Genomic DNA, 22,775 nt, shown 5'->3' with positions numbered 1-22,775 from the left:
CTGCAACCTGGCCTGAAATCCTACTAGTAGAATCCAACAAATTACCCTCATGAGAAATATACCTTTTAAATGACTTAAGAGATTTTCCAGTATAGGAAAGAAGCAAACCCATAGGAATTAATCATCACCACAAACATTTTCTAGCCTAGAAGAGGGCCCAGGAAACATAACACAGAAATGAGGAGAGTTTGAGGTAACAAGAAAGTTTATAGCACAGATATTAAGAAACTATGAACCAGCACAAAGTAACTCTGGACTGTGAGAAAGTAAGAAGAGTTCTAAAAAGAAATGATAAATATGTACCTTTGCCAAAACCCACTGTCTCTCTTTCAAAATCTTGCCTGAAGTCAGCCTGATGGAAACTTATTCCTTCTTAGTTTTGGATTTTAAAAAGGTGGTTTCCAATTCTCTTGTCATGGTCCTGGATACTTAGCTGTGAATCTCCTTTTCATTCTGTTTTCAGTTGTCTTAAAGGATATCTAGAAAAAGTGAATATTTTTAAAATATAAAGAATAAACCATTACAGCAAATGAAGCAATACTGTGATTTCAGATTACTTTCATAGAGTAAAAGTTTAAAATATAGGCTTTGAAATATCAGTAAAACCTGAGTATGGACCCTTCTTCTGCCACTTACTAGCTATATTGCCTTGAAAAAGCTACTTAACCTCTCTGAACCTCAGTCTCCTCATCTACATAATGGGTATAAATCAATACTGGCCTCATGAGGTTGTTTTATGAGATCAAATGAGATTATAGATATATATTTCAGTAAGCTGAGTGCCTGACTCATAATAAGCAGTCAATAAAGAGTATTCTTTGGATAGAAAATATTCTGAGGCTTAATTAAAAGAGTTGAAATGATGATGATGATGATGATTGATTGTCAAAGGAAAAACAATTGTTTTGTATAAGCCATTTATTGTGTTTAAGCAATACAGTGTAGGGCAAAATTTGGTTTACAGTTGTTCATATGGAAAATAATACAATAATTAGTAAATATTAATACAAGAGCTCAGCTAGCCTGGCTCGGCAGTTCAGCATCGACCTATGACCCAGAAGATCATGTTTCAATTCCCAGTCAGGGTGCGGGCTCAATCCCCAGTCGAGGGTGTGCGGGAAGCAGCTGATCAATGACTCTCTCATCATTGTTGTTTCTATCTCTCTCTCTCCCTCTCCCTTCTTCTCTCTGAAATCAATAAAGATATGTTTTTTAAAAATTAATACAAGAATAAACTCTGTGTTTCACATACAACTGTAAACCTACTTTTGACCCACCCACCCTGTCTAATATGTGGCTGATTATTTCTTTTTCTTAATTTTCAGTGTGCACCTAATTGGCCTTTTGGTTTGGCAATGCGATATTTCTGTGAGCCCAGTTGCAGCCATAGTAACTGACCTTTTCAATGCCTCCGATGGTGGACGCGTCAAATTCCCAGACGGGGTACAAAACTGGCCAGCACTTCCAATCGTCATAATAATAATCCTGACGATAGGTGGCAACATTCTCGTTATCATGGCAGTAAGCTTGGAAAAGAAACTGCACAATGCCACCAATTACTTCTTAATGTCCCTAGCCATTGCTGATATGCTCGTGGGACTGCTTGTCATGCCACTGTCTCTGCTTGCAATCCTTTATGGTAAGTACCATTTTGTTAGCTTTTCAATGTCACATTATGTCATGAATTTGTGTCAGGTATCACAGTAAACACTCATAAAGTTTGTTATTTTGCTCGTATCATTTGGAAAATGAAGAAAAAAGCAAATTGTGTGGCAGAAGGAATTGCATGTGTGTGTAATATTAAATCAGTAGCAGTCTTCAAAAAATAAAACCAACATTTCATAATATATTAGGATCATACATAGATACTCTATTGCTCAGTTGTCACCTGTAAACAATGACAGTTGCCTTCCAATGGGACAGTGATGGAATCACGTCCCCACCCCTATATTCTGGGCAGTACACATACTTAGTACCATCTCTTATGCAAAGAAGGTAAAAGAGACTCATCATCTTTAATAAATGTTGGCAAACAAAGTGATTGGCACACAATAAGCTCTCAATAATAGCTATTCTTCATGGAGTCTACAATTTATGTTTTTACAAAGAGACAAGGGATAACAAATTAATTAGTAATATATAAATGCAAGGTCACATTATCACATAAAAATTCAGGCAATGAAAGTTCTGATATATATATTTATTTATTTATCAGTACGTAGGAGACATTTATTTGTTTGTTTATTTGTTTGTTTATTTATGTTTCCATCAATATTTATCCCCCTATAATATCCTCTTCCACCTCCCCCTCTTCCCCCACTCCACAATCACCACACTGTTGTCAGTGCCCATGAATTCTTTCTCTTTTTTTTCTTTCTTCTTTGCTTTTTTTTTTTTTGGCTCATTCTCTCCACGCCACCCCCCCCCCCGAGTTTTGATATATTTGTTTTAGAGAGCTTTTTAAGTTTTCTTTTGATTTTCTGCCATCTCTATGCCCCATTCATTTTAACCAAAATTTGTTTCTAGCTAATATTTATAATGAGCAATCAAAATTACCTCTACAAAAGTATAGAGAACCTGTGCTAGGAAATTGGAGAAACCAGGTTTGATTTCATTGCTGATAGGATCATCTCACAAAGGAATGAAATAATAGAGTCCCTGTTCTCTGGGGTGTATAATGGGATTGGACTAGAAGGAATGATACTGAAAGTGTACCTAGTTCTCAAATCCTAAAATATAATCTCTCATGGAACAGAAACATTATTTATTCTGTTCTAAATACACAGTGATAATAGATTATCTTAATAGACATTTTCTAAATAGTGTTCTCAGAAAATCTGCTTTTCTTAGCTGTATTGTTTTAATGATGCATTAACCTCAAAACGTAAGTATTTTACCAGCTCAGTGAGCATTTTTCCACTCTACGACTCCAAAATTATGTAAGAAAGGGTTATTGGAATTAATGTGCTTCAGAAGGTATACTTTGTCTTTTTCTATCTGTTTCATTTTGCCAGTTTGTCCTTTTAAAAATATATGGGTGATCCAACAACTGACATTAACCTAAATCCAAATCTTGTAACACGTCCATATCCATACTCAACAGTAAAGAGTAACGAGAACAAATAAAGCTATACAACACCACCTCCAAATCTGGAGAAAAACCAAATTCCAAATTATCTGTAAGCAAGAAAATAAACAGGAGATCACAAAGAGCTATCTATGAGGCTCCCACCACACGCTCGTGTGTAGAGGAAGGGCAGTCCAGGAGACACTGCATGAAAGAGAGAGAAGGAAAGCTAGTGGGAAGCTTAAGATTAATCCAAAATCATTGCAAAAAAGAAAGCTTACCCTGGGGGGGGGCTAAGAAAAAATACTTCCCCTCCAACTTTCTAAGTTCTTCTAGCTGGGTTAATAATCAAATTAGCAAAGACTAACAGGAGAAAATAAAAATGTTAATATGCATGCACAGGGAATTCACATAACAGTGAGAATTCCAAAGACAGTGAGGCAAAATTGGATATATATGTCCTTTGGACCGAGATGGCAAGGAGAGCAATGAGATCTAAGATTTCAAACACGAGAATGGGAAAATTACAGGTAATTGAGGAAGAGCAGAACATACACATAGCAGGCAAATTTTTACTTCAGTGGGACAGAGGGACTTATCTAGCTACCAGGTCCCCACTTGGAGCCCCCCCATCTACCATACTCAGTTCAATTAGGCTAAGGCTAACATCCCAAGGTTTCCTTCCTGAAGCTGGCCTTCTTGTCTGAATTTCTTAGACAGGAAAGGGGGGGGGAAGGGGGAAGGCAAAGGCTCTTTCTGAGTCACTTGCTTCTCAATCACCAAAAGGTACAGTTTTGGGGGTAGCAAAACTTTGATTCCCTTCAACCTCAAGTATGAAAATTCTCAAGTTTTTCTGGAGGCTCAGCCTTTAGGGAAGTGACTTAAAAGTGTCCATAAGACTCAAGAAAGCAGTCCTGGAAAAAGAACTCTTAGGAGATTTAAAAGGGTATTAAAAGAAAGGGAGAGTTGAATTATTTTTTTTTAAATGTACAACAAAGGTAAAAAGAAGCAAGAGGGAAAATTTATCACCTTACAAGACCAAAGGTGTCAACTTGTAAAGACCTATGAGCCCTCCCCCATACGGCCCCCACTGTATCCCAAAAGCCCTCCAGTAAAGAATCATACTTGTCATATAGAAAGAAGAGGATGCTCTTGAGCTTAGAAACCATCCACAACCTGCCAGCCATGTTCATACAAATTCAAAGACACAACCAATCTTAATCTATACCAAGCTACTATAATAAATTTAAATAAAAGATAAAAAATCATAAAAAAACAAATGATAGTAGGTACTTAATAAATATTTACTGAATAAATAAAAAATTCATCAAAATAAAAAATAAATCAGAACATGAGAATTTTAAAAAGGCTTTTGATAAAAATTTTCACTAATAAAAAATAGCCAAGAAAAAGAAAACTATATCAAAATACTTCAACATTAAATTTCCTCAAACAAGCATTTGAAGGTGTGAAAAAAAATACCTTGAAGTAGAAATCTAAGAACTCAAAAATGAAACAGACAAAATAGCTGGTCAAGCAAAAGTTGATGAACCCAAGACAATAAAATAGAAGAAAAAGAATAAAATCATATCAGAAATGAGCATTAAATTAAAATTCCAAAGAAAGAATAGATTCATATGAAAACTTCATTAGGAGCATTGAAGCAAAACAGTGAAACAATAGAGAATGAAGGTGAGGGAAAGAAAAAAGTAAAAGGTCATAATGAAAGCGTTTGAGAAGGAAGACCAGCAGAAAGAAACCCAATGTGTGTAATGAGAATCCTTGAAAAGGGCGGGGGGGGGGGGGGAGAACAAAAATTAATATTTAAAACTGTAATTTAGGAAAGTTTTTCACAAATAAAAGAGAGTCTGAATCTACCTATTGATAGGGCCCACCCAGTACCAGGAATTTGACTGGAACAATCAATTCTGACAGATATTTGAGACATTCCATTTTAAATATAAAGAAAAAAATCCCTATTTGCCAGGAATTCCAGGCAAAAATAAGGAATAGCTTACAGGAACAATAAAATTAGACTAGCCTCACAGTGAACAAAAATAACGAAGCAAAGCAACAGTGAAGCAGTCTTTTTTTTAAAAGACAAAGTTGTTTTTGAAAGATTTTTCAAAAAACAAATCTATACAGACAGAAAACAGGTCATTAGTTTCCAGTGTGGGAGGAAGATTCTAAAAGGGCATTTACTTTGGTAATATGGAACTGTTCTTTATCTTTTTTTTCTTTAATCCTCACCTGAGGATATTTTTTCCATTGCTTTTCAGAGAGAGTGGACGGGAATGAGAGAAAGAAACTACATTGATGTGAGAGAGACACATCGATTGGTTGCCCCCTGCACGTGCCCTGCCCAGGGAAAGCCTGCAACCAAGGTACCTGTCCTTGGCTGGAATCGAACCCTGGACCCCTCAGTCCACAGGCCAATGCTCTAACCACTAAGCCAAACTGGCCAGGGCTGGAATTATCCTATATCTTGATTGTGGTGGTGGTATACATATATCTCAAAACGTGAACAACTATAAATCCTAGTATGCAGTTCTAAAAGGGTGAATTTTACTGAATTTAAATTAAACTTGAAATTAAAATATAGAAAAAAAGTTTGAAACAGATATTTCACATCCAAACAAGTTTGAGAAGCGTTTGAGAAGCGTTTGAGAAGGAAGACCAGCAGAAAGAAACCCAATGTGTGTAATGAGAATCCTTGAAAAGGGCGGGGGGGGGGGGAGAACAAAAATTAATATTTAAAACTTTAATTTTAAAACTTTTTTTTAAACTCAGAGAATTCTGAAGCCATAAGCTCTTCTTGAGAAATTGAATAGTAAATGGGATTCATCCTAAAGAGAGATGATTGGGGCCCGGCCCGGCGTGGCTCAGCGGTTGAGTGTCGACCTGGGATCCAGGCAATCAGGGTTCGATTCCCAGTCAGGGCATATGCCCGGGTTGTGGGCTTGATCAATGCCTCTCTCATTATTGATGTTTCTGTCTCTCTCTCTCCCTCTCCTTTCCTCTCTCTGAAATCAATAAAGATATATTAAAAAATTTTTAAAAATTAAAAATAAAGAGAGATGATTGGGGAAACATCAAAAAGGCTGAAGATGAATGATTAATATATTTAATTTTAAAGCTAAGACAAAAATAAAAGTGGTATAAGGGCAGAAGACCACTGTTATATGATGTATATTATTTGCTAAATACTCTATAAAATTTGAAATAATGCAGCTAAAAACTGGGAGAAGAGAAGGGGAAAGAGAAAAAAGGAAGTATAATAATTTTATTGATTTTTTCCTATAATCAAAAGGTGGGAATTAAATGATATTTTAAAAACCTGGCAAACCAGAAAGCAATAGATTTAGTAAAAAACAGGTCTGAGGGTATTAAACATGATACAAATAAAATTTGAAGATGGAAGAGGGGATGGGGGATAAATGGTGATGGGGAAAAAAATAAAATAAAATATGAAAATAAATAAAATGATATAAAGCAAATCTTTTAAAATCAAAAGATATGTAATTAACAGAAGAGAACAAAAAACAAGTAGAGGGAGAAACATAAGAAAATAAAACACAATGTTCTCAACAATATACCATGATGTAATATGACAGTTGAAAACAGTAATAGCAGTATCAGTAATAGCAATAAACTTGAGTGAAGCTAATTCACTATTAAAAATAAAATATTTTCAATTTGGCCTACAAAAAGAGATCCAACTGTATTCTGTATATAAGAGGAACCCTTAAAACACAGTGATTCATAATGGCTAAAAATAAAGAGACGGACAAAGGTACATCAGGCAAATGGAAACAATAGGAAAACAGTGATTTCGATCTTAATATGTGACAAAGTAAATTTCAGGTGGAAAGAGCAGTAAGAGTAAAATAAGATGCTTTTTTTAAACAACAAAAAAGGATGCTTATTTGTGATAAAAACCACAACAATAAAGCTATAACAATTAAGAATGTCTAGGTCCCCAAAACACAGCAATGCCCTTATAAAGCAAAACTAAAGAACATGGGAGGATACATTTATGTGGATATATTCTACTACTGGGAGATTTTAACACATCATACTCAACATATGTCTTTATTATATTATATTAATTATATTATATTATATAAACATTTTCTTCCTCCATTCATCTGTCGATGAACATATAGGGAGTTTCAACATCTTGGTTATTGTGAATAGTCCTGCAAGGAACATAGGCATGCTAATATCTCTTTAAGATGCTTATTTCAATCCTTTTGAATACCGAGAAGTGAGATTGCTGGATCATATGATACTTCTACTTTGAATTTTTGAAGAAGTCCCATACTGTTTTCCATAGCAGCTTCACCATACTATATTCCCACCCACAGAGTACAAGGGTGCCCTTTTTTCCATATCTGTGCCAACACATGTTGTTTGTTGATTTATTGATGATAGCCATTCTGACAGTTGTGAGGTGATATCTCATGGTGGTTTTGATGTGCATTTCTCTGATAATTAGTGATGTTGAGCACCTTTTTCCATGCTTATTGGCCACTTGTATACTATCTTTGGAGAAATGTCTATCCAAGTGCATTGCCCATTTTAAAATTAGGTTATTCAGTTTTTTAAAAAATTGAGTTGTAGGACTCCCTTATATATTTTTGAGATTAGCCCTTTATCAGATACATGGTTTGCAAATATTTTCTCCTATTGCATTTTTGCTCTGTTGATGGTTTCCTTTGCTGTGTGGAAGCTTTTTTGGTTACTTTGATGTAGTCCCACTATTTTGGAGTATAATTTTGATGTCATATCCATGAAATCATTGCCAAGACCAGTGCCATGAAGATTTTCCCCTATTATTTCTTCTAGAAATTTTATACAGTTTTGGGTCTTATATTTAAGTATGGTGGACATTTACCTTACAACAAGATTTTTATTGTGTTAGATGAGTTGATATTAAAGTTCATTTGGAAAATTAAACATGCAAGAATAGCTTTAAAAAGCTGAAAAATAAAAGCTACGAAAGGGGTCTAGCCCTATGAGATATTGAAACATATTATAAAGCCTTTATAATTAAAAGAGTGTATCATTGGACCATACATAGAAAAACAAGAAGAGTAGGGTAAAAAATATGAAATAGATTCAAGTACAAATGAATGTAATATATGACAAAAGGGTTATTTCAAATCACTGGAAAATATTGTTGGCCAACTATATAGTCATTTTGTAAAAGATGAAATTAGATTTTACCACATACCAAATACAAAATCTCTAAATGGATCATAAATCTAATTTTAAAAATAAAACCATACAAATACCAGAGGAAAAGAAAGGCTAACTCATCTATACCCTAGGTTTATGGAAAGGATTTTTAAATATGACTCAAAATTCACATGTAGTAAAATAAAAGATTCATATCTTTGGCACAGAAATAATAATTACAAAAATACATGACAAAACACCAAAAGCCAAGTTCAAATACAAATAAACTCATAGAAAGTATTTGCAACACACATTGCAGTTAAAGAGCTAATATCTTTAATATATAAAGAATTCTTTAAAACTGAAGGAAAAAAATCCAACATTTAATATTTTTGAAAACCATCTAAAGATATGAGTAGCAATTTGTGAATTTTTATATACTTTATATATTTTAAAACATTTGTGAATATTTCAGTTACTCATACACATTTATATATACAGTCCTTAAATATATATCAGTGTTTAATTTCAGTCATATGAGAAATGCAAGATAAATGACACTGATACTGGTTTTTGTCTATCAGATTGGCAAAATTTTAAAAGCTAGAACTGATAAATTATTTCAGCAAGGTTGCATGATACAAGATCAACACACAGAAGTCAATCACATTTTTAGACTAACAATGACCATGTGAAAGCTATAATAAAAATTCAATGTCACAATTGCTCAAAAGAAAAGAAAATACTCAGGTCTAAATGTAATAAAACATGTACTGAATGTGTACACCTAACATTACAAAGCTCTGATGCTAGAAATCAAAGAAATAAGTAAGTTAGGAGACACTGTGTTCATAGATCGGAAGACTCATCATAGTAAAGATGTCAATGATTCCTTTATTAGTTTGCTAGGGCTGTCATAACAAAGTACCATAGACAGGGCAGCTAAAACAACAGAAATTCATTTTCTCAAATTGTGGAGGCTAGAAGTTGGAGGACAAGGAATCAGCAGGGTTGGTTTCTTCTGAGGCCTCTTTTCTTAGCTTGCAGATGGCTGCCTTCTAGCTGTGTCCTCACCTGGTCTTTCCTTGTACTGTCTGTATCGAAGTCTCCTCTTAAGGACACCAGTTATGTTGGATTAGGGCCCAGCTGAATAACCTCATTTAAACTTAATCACATATGTATACATATAAATCTGTACACTGATGTTTATAGCAGCTTCATTCATAATAGCCCCAAACAGGAAACCACGTTCAATGGGTAAATGGTTAAACAAACTGTGATACATCCCTACCATGAAATACTACTGAGCAATAAAAAAGAATGACTATTGGTTCACCTACAACCCTAGGTGATTCTCCAGAGAATTATTCTGAGTGCAAAATGCCAGTCCCAAAAGATCACATGCTATGTGTTTCCATTTATGTAGCACTCTTTACCTGAAAAAAATAGAAATAGAGAACATATTAATGGTTTTCAGGGTTTAAGATCAGGGTGCCAGGGGAGGGAAAGGAATGTGGTTATAAAAGGGGGAACGGGAGGAATCTATGCAGTGATAGAAATGTCCTGTATCTTAATTAGGTCAATGTCCACATCCTGGGTGTGATATTTTACTATAGTTTTGCAAGATGTTACTATTAGAGAAAACTGGATAAAGGACACTCCTGATCTCCATGCATATTTCTTACAACTAACTGCATGCGAAAGTACAGTGACCTCAAAATAAAAAGTTTAATTTTAGAATGTATACATGTGGCATATATAAGTTTTGAAGCATTCTAGACTCATTCCACACTCGGACCTAGAACTATCTACCTCTTGGGGGACCTTCATACCTCTAGTGAGGAATAACACGTATATAAAGTATAAACGTATATAATAATACATATATAATATTTAGGCTATAAAATATAAATGTAGGCTCCAGAAAGTAGATATCTACATACAAAATTGATACCATTTTAGAAATTAGATACTTCAGTGAGGACCATGTTTATGCCAAAGGAAATAGAAAATTAAAAACAATTGGCCTAACTTGTCCCTGACATCATTCTGTTATAGATTAACACAGGTTTCAATTAAATCATAAACCGAAAATCCTATTTTCTCTAAATAATATTCCATTGGTTGTTAGATTCCTATAGCACCACTAACCTCAAATCTATATTTCAACCACATCTTAGCTATTTTTAGTACAGTTTTAATTTTCTCTAGCTACCATTTTAGCCATAGCTCATAGTCTTCAAAAATGTAACAAACACAAACAAACAAAAACAGGAGAATCCGCATAAGTATAAGGTCTAGTCTTTACCTTTCTTTTGTAAATTCTCCTGTAGATTCACAAGTACCCAAATTATTCAGGTGAGCATGACACTGTCTACCTACAAACTCAACTTGATAGTCCATGGTAATGACACTCAAAAAAGTCACTAATAAAAAAAAATCTCTTAGTATTTATGTTCACCAGCAGAAATTTGTTTTTCCTCACCTGCTTAAAACAACCAATGTATTGGTATCAAATAGTTAAAATTTGTCTAGTTAGAATTTTTCATCAGAATAATTTTATATTCTACAATTTCTTCTTTTTAATGTTTTTATTGATTTCAGAGAGAGGAAGGGAGAGGGAGAGAGAGACAGGAACATCAATGATGAGAGAGTCATTGATCAGCTGCCTCCTGCACACCCCCCACTGGGGATCGAGCCCGAAACCCGGCATGTCCCCTGAGCGGGAATCGAACCATGAACTCCTGGGTCATAGGTCGACACTCAACCACTGAGCAACACCAGCCAGGCTATTCTACAATTTCAATTTACAATCATAACTCTATAATTTATCAGTAAACAATACCCAGCTTTTAACATTTCCATTAACATATATTAGAAAACCAGTGGTCCTTGCCCTCTCTATTTCCTGCCAGCTTGACAAGATTCCTGCAAATGGGTAGATATGTGTTGCCAACGTTGTGAAGTTAAGAGGAGTAAAATCTTAGAAAACATACAAACACACACAAAAATAATAAACATTTGTCTAGCCAGGTATTGTGAGATCCTATGCATCTTTTTCCTGTAATTATATTTGCTACACAAAAATTTAATAATGATCAAACTCGTATATAGTGAAATTATAATAATTTATTAAAATCAATATACATAATTGATTATTATTACATTTATTCTGTTTGATGGTAAAGAAATTATAATATCCCAGTTTATTTCAGTTTTTAAAAATCACTATTCAATAACTTCAGAAGGAAACAAAAGTTAACAATGATAATGAATGTCAAACTGAAAGGTGTTTTGTTATCAAATTGCCTTAAGTTCTTATTAGGTCTTTCCAAAATAGATAGTTTTACTGAGATTTTCAAGTATATAAAGTTTTCTTCATTATATACAGCCACACTTAAACAAAAAAAGCAATGAATTATGACCAGAAGAAATTAATACTCAGTTAAAAAGTAAATTAACAATAGAGAAAAAAGAACACATTCAAATCAAAGTTAATACTGACACATAGGTAAATATTGCAGTCAGACACAGATATTTCAGCTTATTGACCCATATTAAAAATTCCACAAAAGCATGCAAAATATTTATTGACTCTTCTGTTTAAACTATCTCCCCTCTTTTGACATGGACCCTTTGACCTTAGATGTATAGAACTATAATAAGAAGCTGAGATGAATAATTTTTTTTCATATATCTTTATTGATTTCAGAGAGAAGAAGGGAAAGGGAAAGAGAGAGAGATAGAAACATCAATGATGAGAGAGTCATTGATCGGCTGCCTCCTGCATGGCCCCCTGCTGGGGATCGAGCCTGCAACCCGGGCATGTGCCCTGACCGGGAATTGAACTGTGACCTCCTGTATCATAGGTCGATGCTCAACCCCTGAGCCATGCCAGCCGGGCAAGATGAATAATTTTTAACATTCATATAATAGTGACAGTTTCTTCCCATGCTCTTGTATAAAAAAAAACAAAAAGAATTGCTTTTCACAAAATTATAGTCTCCATTTTTCAATGGTAGGAATTAAAAATACTCATGCTCAGGTTTATTGATATTTACAATTTCCATATTTGAAGAAATCAATTCCTAACTTCCTAGTGCCTACAGTTCAAGTTAAAATTTTCCTTGGCCTATAATTCTAGGGCTTAAGTAGTTGTATGTCAAACCTTTCAGATTAGCTGTCTTGATTCCTGTCCCTTTCTCCTCTTGAAAAATAAGTATTTTTCTATTACAGAAGCCCCTTTTTTCAGCAGCTTCCATTTGATGGATCTGGTAGTATGTTTGCATATTGGTGTGCCCATAGTTGAGGTCAGGCTGCCTGGTTTGCTAGGTCTTCATTTATTCCTTCTTATTTGGTGGTCTCCCTGATAGTAATACATTTTAATGTTTAGACTCAATATATTCCATGTCTATTTAAAATTAAAACACAAATATACCTACATATAAAATTTATCAGTTTAAAATTTAACTGCTTTGCCATCTAAAGTGCACCATTTAAAATATTAAATGAAGAAAATTTGGTTTCCAAACTCAATCTAAATATAGATCTTGCAGGTTTAAAGTCATCCTTGCCCTTGATTTGCTTTACTAAGTTTCCAAATATCTAAGTCATATTTAACTTTACTCAAGGCTCCTCAGACTAATGATCCCCAATTTATCACTCTCAACTCCTTTAGTTGTTTCTGACTTTTAGTGCTTTTTACCGATTCATTGCTAAGTGAAATAAAGCTATGATGCCTGGCACCTTGCTTGCCCTAGGGTCTGATTTCTCTCTCTCTCTGCATGGAGTAACAACTTCCCAGCACACTTTACTGAGCGTTGGAAATCACCACCTTATTCCCCACCCGTAGAACTCTTAGGCCCGCCTTAGTACCAGCTACTCAGATTCAGTAAGAATCAATTTAACATAATTCATTCATCTGTTCTGACCACTCATGATACATTAGGTGCCATGCTAGACACCAGGGGTAAAAGCAGGAAAAGAAATGAGACATAACTTTATGGAATTTACAATCTAGTTGGCAAGGTAGAGGCAAAACAGTAGCAAAGAGCATCCTCATTTTGGAAACTGTCTTTCATGAGGCACAGATACTTTTGGAGTAAGAAGGAGGGGGCAGTGCTGGCTGCTGTGGCTCAGTTGGCTGAGCATCACCCTATGCACCTAGAGGTCGCAGGTTAGATTCCTGGTCAGAGTATATGCCGGCGTTACGGGTTTGATCTCCAGTAGGGGGCATGCAAGAGGCAGCCAATCGATGTTTCTTTTTCCCTTCCTCTTTCTCTAAAATCAGTAAAAACATTTAAAAGAAAAATGGAGAAGCCAATGAGTGGAAAAAATGCTGTCCCCAGTCATAAACAAAAAGCAATAGGCAAATAAGAAAATTTAAACCACATACTTGCCAATCTACATAGCTTTGCAGGATTAAATTACAAATTATTATTATTATTATTAAAACTTACTGTATGATTTTGTAATGGGTGTTCCCCAAGAGTCTTCCAGACAAGTTTTTATAGCTTTTTTCTTGGGTAATATTTGCCTGCCAATATTTGGGGATACCAGATGAGAGTGATTTCTCTTTCAATGACATTGGGTTGATTTATGTAAGTACAGGGAATCCATTCTTGAACGTTTGATTATCTATCCAGACATTATCACACAATATCTCCCACTGAGCATTCATGATGCTTCCACATACATCTTCTTAAGATTTTAAAAAATTCTTTATAATATTTTACTTATCTTTCTAAAGTAGGACTATGTGTAATAATATACATACATGAATACCTAAATATTCAATGTGGATCCTTGGAGAAGGTAAGTGTATTGGGTTTGTTCCTCTGTTCACTTGAGTCAAGAAATCTGTTCATCAGAAATAAGTCTGGTAGCTAAACCCCTGTGGAAGTTCTAAAGGGGTTAGCTGTTGCCAAAATATGTCATACGATTGTCTATATACAAAGGCTATCAAACAACTACTTAAGTATGTTAATGGGAATTTGAAAGGATTTGAGGAATAGAGGTAGAGAGAGAGAACTAAAACTGTTGACAAGTAACTTCATAAGGCACTAGACTACAATCACTGCATTTCCTCTTCACATTCATAAAAAATATCATTAATTGAGAACATACTATTTCCCAGGTATTCTGGGAAAAGTTTTGCATGCATTAACTCATTTAATCCTCACAAAATAATACATATGATTTTTTTATATTTTGAAGATGAAGAAACTAATGTTTAGAGAAGTCAAGTAATGTGTCTAAGGCTTCAGAGACTATCTGTGGAATCACCAATTGTTAAACACAGGCCAAACAAACACCAAAGCCCTCTTCTTTGTCTTCTTTTCCTTTTATTGTATAATTGACATGCAACAAATTACACACATTTAACATTACAAATTGATATATTTAAACACCCATGGAACCATCACCACAATCAAGATAATCAACATATCTTCACCCTCAAAGGTGTCCTCTGATGCCTTTGTACTCTTGTCCCCTGCCTCTCACTGTCACCTCATTCTTAATCACTGTTTCATGTTACATGTCACTTAGAACATTGTTTTCCAAGAATAGCTGTACTCAAAACATAGAGCTGCTAAATGAGCTGCCTATGTGTTTTACAAGATTACTACATGTTCATATATCACATGTATACATTTTCCACTGTCAAGATGAGGATTTTCAAGAATTCCACCAAAAGTCATTCAGTAGACTCCAGGTCATCCTAAATATTCTGGAAAAGCTTATAGTTTTCAGAAATAAACATGTGATAAATTGAATCTCTCTGATTTCTTTGAATTGTTTAACAAATAACAGAAGACAATCTTCTCACATATATAAAATATCTTCAAAATTTGTATTCCTAGATTTTATTCTCAAAATGAAACAGTTTTCTTATTTGTGTAAAGGTGATACTACATTCCTAAGTAAATGATATATTAAGCTCTAAGGACATTGAAACTTAGTGTTCCCCTAAACTAGAGGTCAGGAACTGGCAGCTCTTTATTTAGCTTCTACCAGCTGGTGAGTTTTGTTTTAGCCTAGCCAGTGATTTTTAAGCTTTGTAAATTGAATACCTTTTAATAGTGTGAAGATTCCATCCCCATTTTTTTTTACAACCTACCTGTCTTACTGATATTACCTGTGTTGTCCTTAAAAGCACTGAAGTTTGTGACAGGCCTCACAGCTTGTATGCACAAAAGAGTCAACCTTGATATTGACATTCTAACATCACTAGCTCATCACCATGTGTTTACAAAGTTACCCCAGTCCCCTAGAAAAATACACAACCGCAGGAGTTGTCTCCCTTGTGATCATGAATAAATCTACCTGTATCATGCACTGCTTGCTGCAACTGTGCTGGGCTTTCATCAAGCACGTATGTATCCATCATTACTTTCCACCATTCACTGTATCTGCTGGTCATCCATCATCTCCCATTGGGCATTCATCATCTGCCATTGGGTGTACATCATCATTTGCTGGGCATCTGCTGAGTACCGCCATGTCTGTTGGGCATTCACAATCTTCCACCAGGCATTGTGGTCTCTGCTGATGCTCTGCCATTTCACCATGAGTGTATTCCATGAGAATGCTGCTTATCTGTCTTGGGTGTTGTCACCTGGTGCTGCCAAAGCTATAATCCCTCAAGATATCCCATGGTGCTGTATTTGCTCCAGTCTTTATTATACTTACGTTCCTTGTAAAAATTAGGAGCACGTATCTCCAAACCTGTGGCATATTTTGTAATCTAGACATGGAAAAGAAATGCTTGTCTGTCCCCTTCACAAAATCCCTCTGTAAAACAGCTTTCTATTTTGTTATCCTTTTTTATTTAATCATTGTCTACTAAGGGCTTACCCATCCTATAGGGCTGATTTAGAGTCTCTTTACTGATGCCTTAATTCTTGTCCTCAACCCTCCAGACAAAAAAAACTTCTCTCTGAAAGGCTAAGCAGTGACCTTGTTTGTCTTGTGTACTTGTATATACCAAGCATTTGCCCCTGTCTCTGACATTTTTTAAATGAATAAGTGAAGGCCTCCTTACCTCTTGTAAATCCATTTATGAGATTAGATACTTGGTATTTCCTAGCTGCATACATCTAGACCTGCGAATCTTTAGTTTTTGGTTCAAATGTCTTCTCCCAATATTTTCTTCCCCTCTTCCAGTATACATAATTATGTCACTGCAAGCTTTTTACACTAAGAAAAAAAATTATTTTTTTAATCCTCACCCAAGGGTGTGCTTATTCATTTTAGAGAGAAGAGAAGAGAGAGCGAGAAAGAAAGAGAAACATTGATGCGAGAGAGAACATCAGTTGGTTGCCTTCCATACATGCCCCGACCAAGAATAGAACCTGCAACCTTTCAGTATACGGGATCATGCTCCAACCAACTGAGCCACACAGGCCAGGGCTTTTCCAGGTAACTTTTAATTCTAAGTATCAAAAGGAAGGATGGCACTCAGTATACTTCCAGAAAATTATAGTGACATATGTTGAGAATAAAGTCCAGAGATCGTGGTTCTTGTTCTTATCTCTAGAGTGTGCTATCCCTAGTCATTCTTTACACTTTATCTCTCTTCTTTCCTCCTTAGAGACATACAACTTTTGCAAATTAATTACTGCTCTAATTCTCCTATAAATTCACAAAATAAATTTATAATGTCATTTTCGTTAACATTCCAGTTCTACCTGTAAAAGTCACTTCACTACAGGTAGATAGGCAGCACTGTCTCGGTTAAATAATAATAACTAACAGCTAACTAAATGCTTGTTTAGTGCCAAGCCCTGATGGTAAAGGAGGTGATAATAACAATAATTATAATAGCTAATCTTAACTGAACACCGTATGGGAGGCAAAACTTTCCTCTACCCTCCTAAATTCAGTGCTGGAGCCCTGCAAATTAAATTAGCAAAAGACAAAATAATGTGATAGTTTATTACTTATGTATATATTGGGCCTTCATAAAAAGAAGTGAAGACCCAAAGAAACAATTAGACCCAGGGGCTTATATACCATTTTAACAAAGACCAATAAAGAGTGGAGAAGTGACAAGGCAAAGGGAAAGGGATTTGGGCTTTGAGGTGTGGTAAATTGTGGGAAGGTAAATATATGGGGGGAAACTACCAGAAGATAAAGGTTTGTTATGCAGGCTCATCTTGTGTAGTCTTGGGGTGATGTGTGTCTCCAGAGATTAAGAGTCATTCTTGTCTTCCTGGTATTGAAGGGGAGACACCTTCACAAAGAGATATATATACTCTGCCTTTAAACAGAAAGGGGGGGAGAATAGAGAGCTTTTCCAGTATCTGCTGTTTCTCAATTGTCTTCAGCTAAAAATAATCCTTATGCCAAAGTGGCATATTTTGGGGTGGGATACTCTGATCCCCATCAGCACTTATTCTCTGTCTGTTACCTCATTTAATCCTCAAAACCAACATGCAGGAAGAACTTTCTTTCTTTTTTTACTTTAGAAATGAGGAAAACTGAAGCACACAATTTTACCTGATTTAGAGCCATAAAAGAGTAATATCCATTTTCACTTAGACCATTGGTATTAAGGGTTCCATTTCCCCAGCTAGTTAGACCGGTATTTGTGCCACTGATCCATGGAAATGTAAACGATGCTGTGTTCTTGAACACTTAAGCCAAATCCTGATTCTTGCTTCCTGCCTTGATGTGGCTCTAGAGACACAGGGTAGCATAACTAAGAAAATAATCTCATGTATATACAAAAGTAATTTCTACAAACCCTACAATGACAATAATAGTTAACAGTTATTGTACACTTGCTAGTACTACACATGATCCTAGCTGACAGACACTCTTAGAACCATGGCTTTGCTCAAAGTCATTTCATATCTGTGCATCTCAGACTCTATTAACACCCCCTTAAGATGCTGAGTTTTTACGTCCAGGTTTCAGTGCCTTTGTGACCTTGGGATTAGAAAATGAAATTAAAAAGAAGTGGGTGAGGGGCATGATATATCTTCAAACAGTTGAAGGATTTTTATGCTCCTATGGATCCAAATGATGAAAGCAAAATAAGTAATAAAAGGTCACAATAAAGCAGATTAGGCTTCAATAAAAATGGTCTTTATTAATGAAAAGCTCTCTTTCAAGGAGAGGAACCACCCATTACTGGAGGTTATACGTAAAATTTCGCTTTGAATAGAAGATTGAAGTAGGATATTTTTCAAGATTTCTTATGTCTTGAGATTTTATAATTAAGTTTCCTACTGATATTACTTTGAAAAAGTTACTTGGAGTCTGAAATTTTCATTATGGAGATAGAAGTAAAGTTTTTCCCCTTTGGCTGCACTCAGTTTCACATTCTGCAGTTTCAGTTACCTGTGGTCAACCATGGTCCAAACATATTAAATACAATTTTCCAGAAATAAACAATAAGTTTTAAATTGTATACCGTTCTGAGGAGCCTGATAAAATCTTGTGCCTTCTTGCTCTGTGCAGCCCACAATGTGAATCATCCCACCCGTTAGTCACTTAGTATGGTCTCTGTTATCAGATCAACTGTCTGGGTATCATAGTGTTTGTGTTCAAGTAACACTTAATATGTCCCCAAAGCACAAGGGTAGTGATGCTGGCAATTTGAATATGTCAAAGAGAAGCTGTAAAGTGCTTATTTTAAGTATAAAGATATGTACACATAAGAAAAAATGTAGAACATATAGAGTTCACTACTCCCCACAGTTTCAGGCATCCACTGAGGGTCTTGGAACATTTCCCCTGCAGATAAGAGGGGACTAATATATAGTGCCTTTGTGAATGATAAGGAAATGAAAAGAAAAATTACTATTTTATACAACAGGGTTACATTTCACATGTGCTTTTTTGTTTCTATGATCTTTATAATCAATTTGATTAGTCCCAGTAAGAGACCCTAGGTGAAAAACCTACTCATTAATTATATATTATTTTAATACTCAGAAGACCTTTTATCTCTTGTTGTCCTCTTAGTGAACATAAAAGAAAATTTCTGTAGAATGAATGGACTAAATATACATAACCCTCATTCTTAAACATTATAAAATGCATAAGAATAACCTACTTAGCCTTTATCTCAAAGGGTAGTAATTCAATCAATCTTGAAAGCTTTCATATGCTAAATAGAATCTCTTACTACTATGAATCTTAACTGCCTTCATTTACCTCTATTTACTCCCAGCACAGTGCTTGATCTGTGTACTATCAGGGGTCCTTGGACTAATTACTAAGTTTCTTTCTTTCTTTTCCTTCTTGTCAAATTTCTATATTCTGAGTGCTGAAATTTGTGTTCCAAATAAAAGATCAAAAATCTAAAATCTTTATACTCTAATTTTTCTTTATTCAAAACAGCAAAGGCAAGCTGTGCACCTTTTGTTCACATAACACTAAGCCCCAGAAATACACTTTATGAATTGGTCTTCCATGACTTGATGGGATTGTTTGTTTTTAAATAAGTCAACGTGCAGTCCGGGTTGAATAAAATTTTTTTCTCAGTGTGGATTTTCTCACTGAAAAATATTTAATAAAATAGGTGGAGACAGAATTTTAATCACCAACCTATTTATCTATATTTCTGTTCTTTAATTGCATATTAAGGGTCTTTATGGAAGTATGTACAATTATAAATTAGCCCAAGCCATTGTAGTTTCTTTATGGCTGTTTTCTATGTCATTGTAGAATCACATCATCTGTGGATTTTAACCCAATTCGGAATGCAGCAGAAAAGGAAGTATTCTGAATCAGTACTTGGAGTACACATAGAATAAGTAGGTCAGGCCATCTTTTGTGGGGGAAAAGCTTTCCTTATTGTAGATCAAGAAAAGAACCTTTAAGTGGAACTCAAAGGACATTTAATTTTTACTAACTGCTTATTTTTCTCATTTACTCTAACCCTGTCTCATGCACTCTCAGCTTAATATCTCCTTCATATTTATAGGGAGAAAGAGTCTTTTTGGTTTTCCTATTTTAGGAACAAGTACAGAGGAGGAAGCTAAATATGTGTCTATTGAACTAATAGCTGAAGCTAATGCATATATTTAATTTCAAGTGGAAAATATATTCAAAATAGAGCATAGATGAATAATGAAAATAAGTTCCATATGTTCTAAGAAATTTCTTATGAGGGGAAGGAGTGAAGTCTCTAATTTTCAATTTCTCAAAGACCTGTCTGTGTATACATGAATTTCACGGGGGTGGCACATATAAATCACTAATTAACCCCTGTTTCTCTAAAAGGGAAAATGGATTAAAAAATAAAGATAAGAAACTATTTCCACTAAACATTGTAATATATGTTGCTTAGTTACGAATAAAAAGAAAATTGTTTAATAGAAAAAACATATATATAAGCTAAATGTATATCAGTTAATTACATACATATTTGAATTTTTATAGTTTCATGTCCTTAGCTCCATTCCTGGCTAAGAAATCCTGTGGTTTAACTAGATCTTTTTGTTCAAATGATTCTTAAATAATTCCATATTAACATTGCGATTTTAGGCAAGTTAGTGGATATCTCTAAGAATTAGATTCTCCTTTGTGAATGACTAGCTTTTATTGTGTAACTATCATTTTGCACATATATTTTAACCTACATTATCTCAGCATCTACTTTATAGGTATTTGTGAATGTTAATGAAGGAAAAAGAAAAATACTTAGTAAAATGTAAATTTTATACAATTTTAAGATATTATTATTTTTAGTAATACATAAACTATATATTTCCATGTCTACCAAAATAAATGTTCTGGAAGTATTTTCTTGCTTATAATATAATATAATATAATTTTTCAATTTAATTATAATAACATAAGGTAAACTTCTTGTAGTTTAAGTAGAGTGGGAAAATTAAATGAACACTTCACCAAAACATTTCATTTCAAAATATAAAGGCAATTTTGAAGACATTTCATAAATATTTTTTAACATGCAATACTATGACAAATTACTCAATTTTTCCTGTCTGTCTTTTTCTTCTAAAAGTTTTATTTTTAGTCACAATATTATTTTACACATAATTAGTAAAATCTAATTAAATTAGTTATATAAATGACTGAATGAAAGAAGAGAGATGCAGTGAGGGAATCTAAAACTGTATTTCTGATATAAAATATTATGACAATGTAATTAAGAACTGTCCAATTTTTACTATGAAATAAACCAAAAAACTCAAAAGATATTGCACATGTCATTAATATGACACTTGTAGCCTTACCTGATGTTCTCTTGCAGTTTTTTTTCAGGCATGTGTTAGGATTACTTGAAAAAAAAAGACAATTAAACAGTACACAACAGTGATAGTTAATAGGAAAAATAAAACCTAGACTCACCTCACCTTTTTTTTTTAATTTTAATTTTTTTTATTGATTTCAGAAAGAGGAAAAAAGAGGAAGAGAGGGAGATAGAAACATTAATGATGAGAGAGAATCATTGATGGGCTGCCTCCTACACATCCCCTACTGGGGGTGGAGTCCGCAATGCGGGCATGTGCCCTGACCGGGAATCAAACTGAAATCTCCTGGATCCTAGGTCAATGCTCAACTGCTGAGCCACGCCGGCCAGGCTGTCTTTACAATTTTGAGGATAAAATGACCTCAATTCTCTGATGGATCTAACATGAAATCTTGATTTTCCTTGAGGTTCTTTTTTTCCTTGTGAGGATGGGAAAAATAACTTCCTGAAAATCACTCATTGTGTTTGCAATTTGCATGTCCGTGATGGATATTGATGCTAAACATGTTTTTGTGTGTTTATTGGTTACATAAGGAGACTTGACTTTGAGTGATGAACACACAATACACTATACAGATGATATATTATAGGATTGTACACTTGATACCTATATAATTTAATTAACCAATGTCTTCCCAATTAATAAAAATTAAAAAACTAAAATATCGACAAAAATCTTACCTCAATTACCATCTGCTGCATTAAAAGATGGAACCAAAACATAAGTAAAGTGATCATGAATAAAATGACCAAAAAATATACAACTGCCCTTACAAGGGCTTCCTCTAGTCCTTATTAATTGTAATTTTTAAATGTTCAGATTAGGTACTATAAAGTTAGCCCATTTCTATACTTTTTCTGAAATTTTCTTGATTGCCCTTCTCTGCATTTATACTTCTTCATCTGCTTCTAGCCCAATTGGCTTTATGTTTATGTTTCAAGACATACCTCATTCTTGAATAGTTCAGATGGTCTAAGGGGGAAATGGCCTTTGAAGGCACTTTCTGGGTTCAGATCACGTGTCCTCATTTCAGGTCACCAAATATTTATTGAATGCTCAGTCTGTATGTAGTCCTTTGCTTGGCATTAGTAATATAGAGATTAATAAACAGAGCTCTAACCCCCAAGGAACTTACTCATTTTTAGAAAAATGTTCAAATAATTTAAATAAGTTACATGGTCTATCACTTGCTAATTTAGTTTCACTAGGTAAAACATCTGATTTTCAACATCAACCTTGAATAATTTCTGAAAAGTTTTAAAAATCTATACTGACTAAATTCAGTGGCTCTA

The 22,775-nt window shown here is 34.4% G+C and overlaps 1 protein-coding gene across 1 annotated transcript in view; it reads left to right on the top strand.

Moving 5' to 3' along the window:
* HTR2C (5-hydroxytryptamine receptor 2C) overlaps positions 1 to 22,775 on the top strand; it is a 101,107-nt gene that overhangs the window by 3,626 nt on the left and 74,706 nt on the right. Inside the window, exon 2 of the mRNA XM_016213559.2 lies at positions 1,326 to 1,639. Coding sequence (XP_016069045.1) covers positions 1,326 to 1,639 — 314 coding nt within the window. The remainder of the gene's footprint in view (positions 1 to 1,325; positions 1,640 to 22,775) is intronic.

Source organism: Miniopterus natalensis, chromosome X (assembly GCF_054644295.1).
Source record: "Miniopterus natalensis isolate mMinNat1 chromosome X, mMinNat1.hap1, whole genome shotgun sequence".
NCBI classification, from domain to species: Eukaryota; Metazoa; Chordata; class Mammalia; order Chiroptera; family Miniopteridae; genus Miniopterus; species Miniopterus natalensis.
This window is presented reverse-complemented; position numbering and strand designations above follow the sequence as displayed.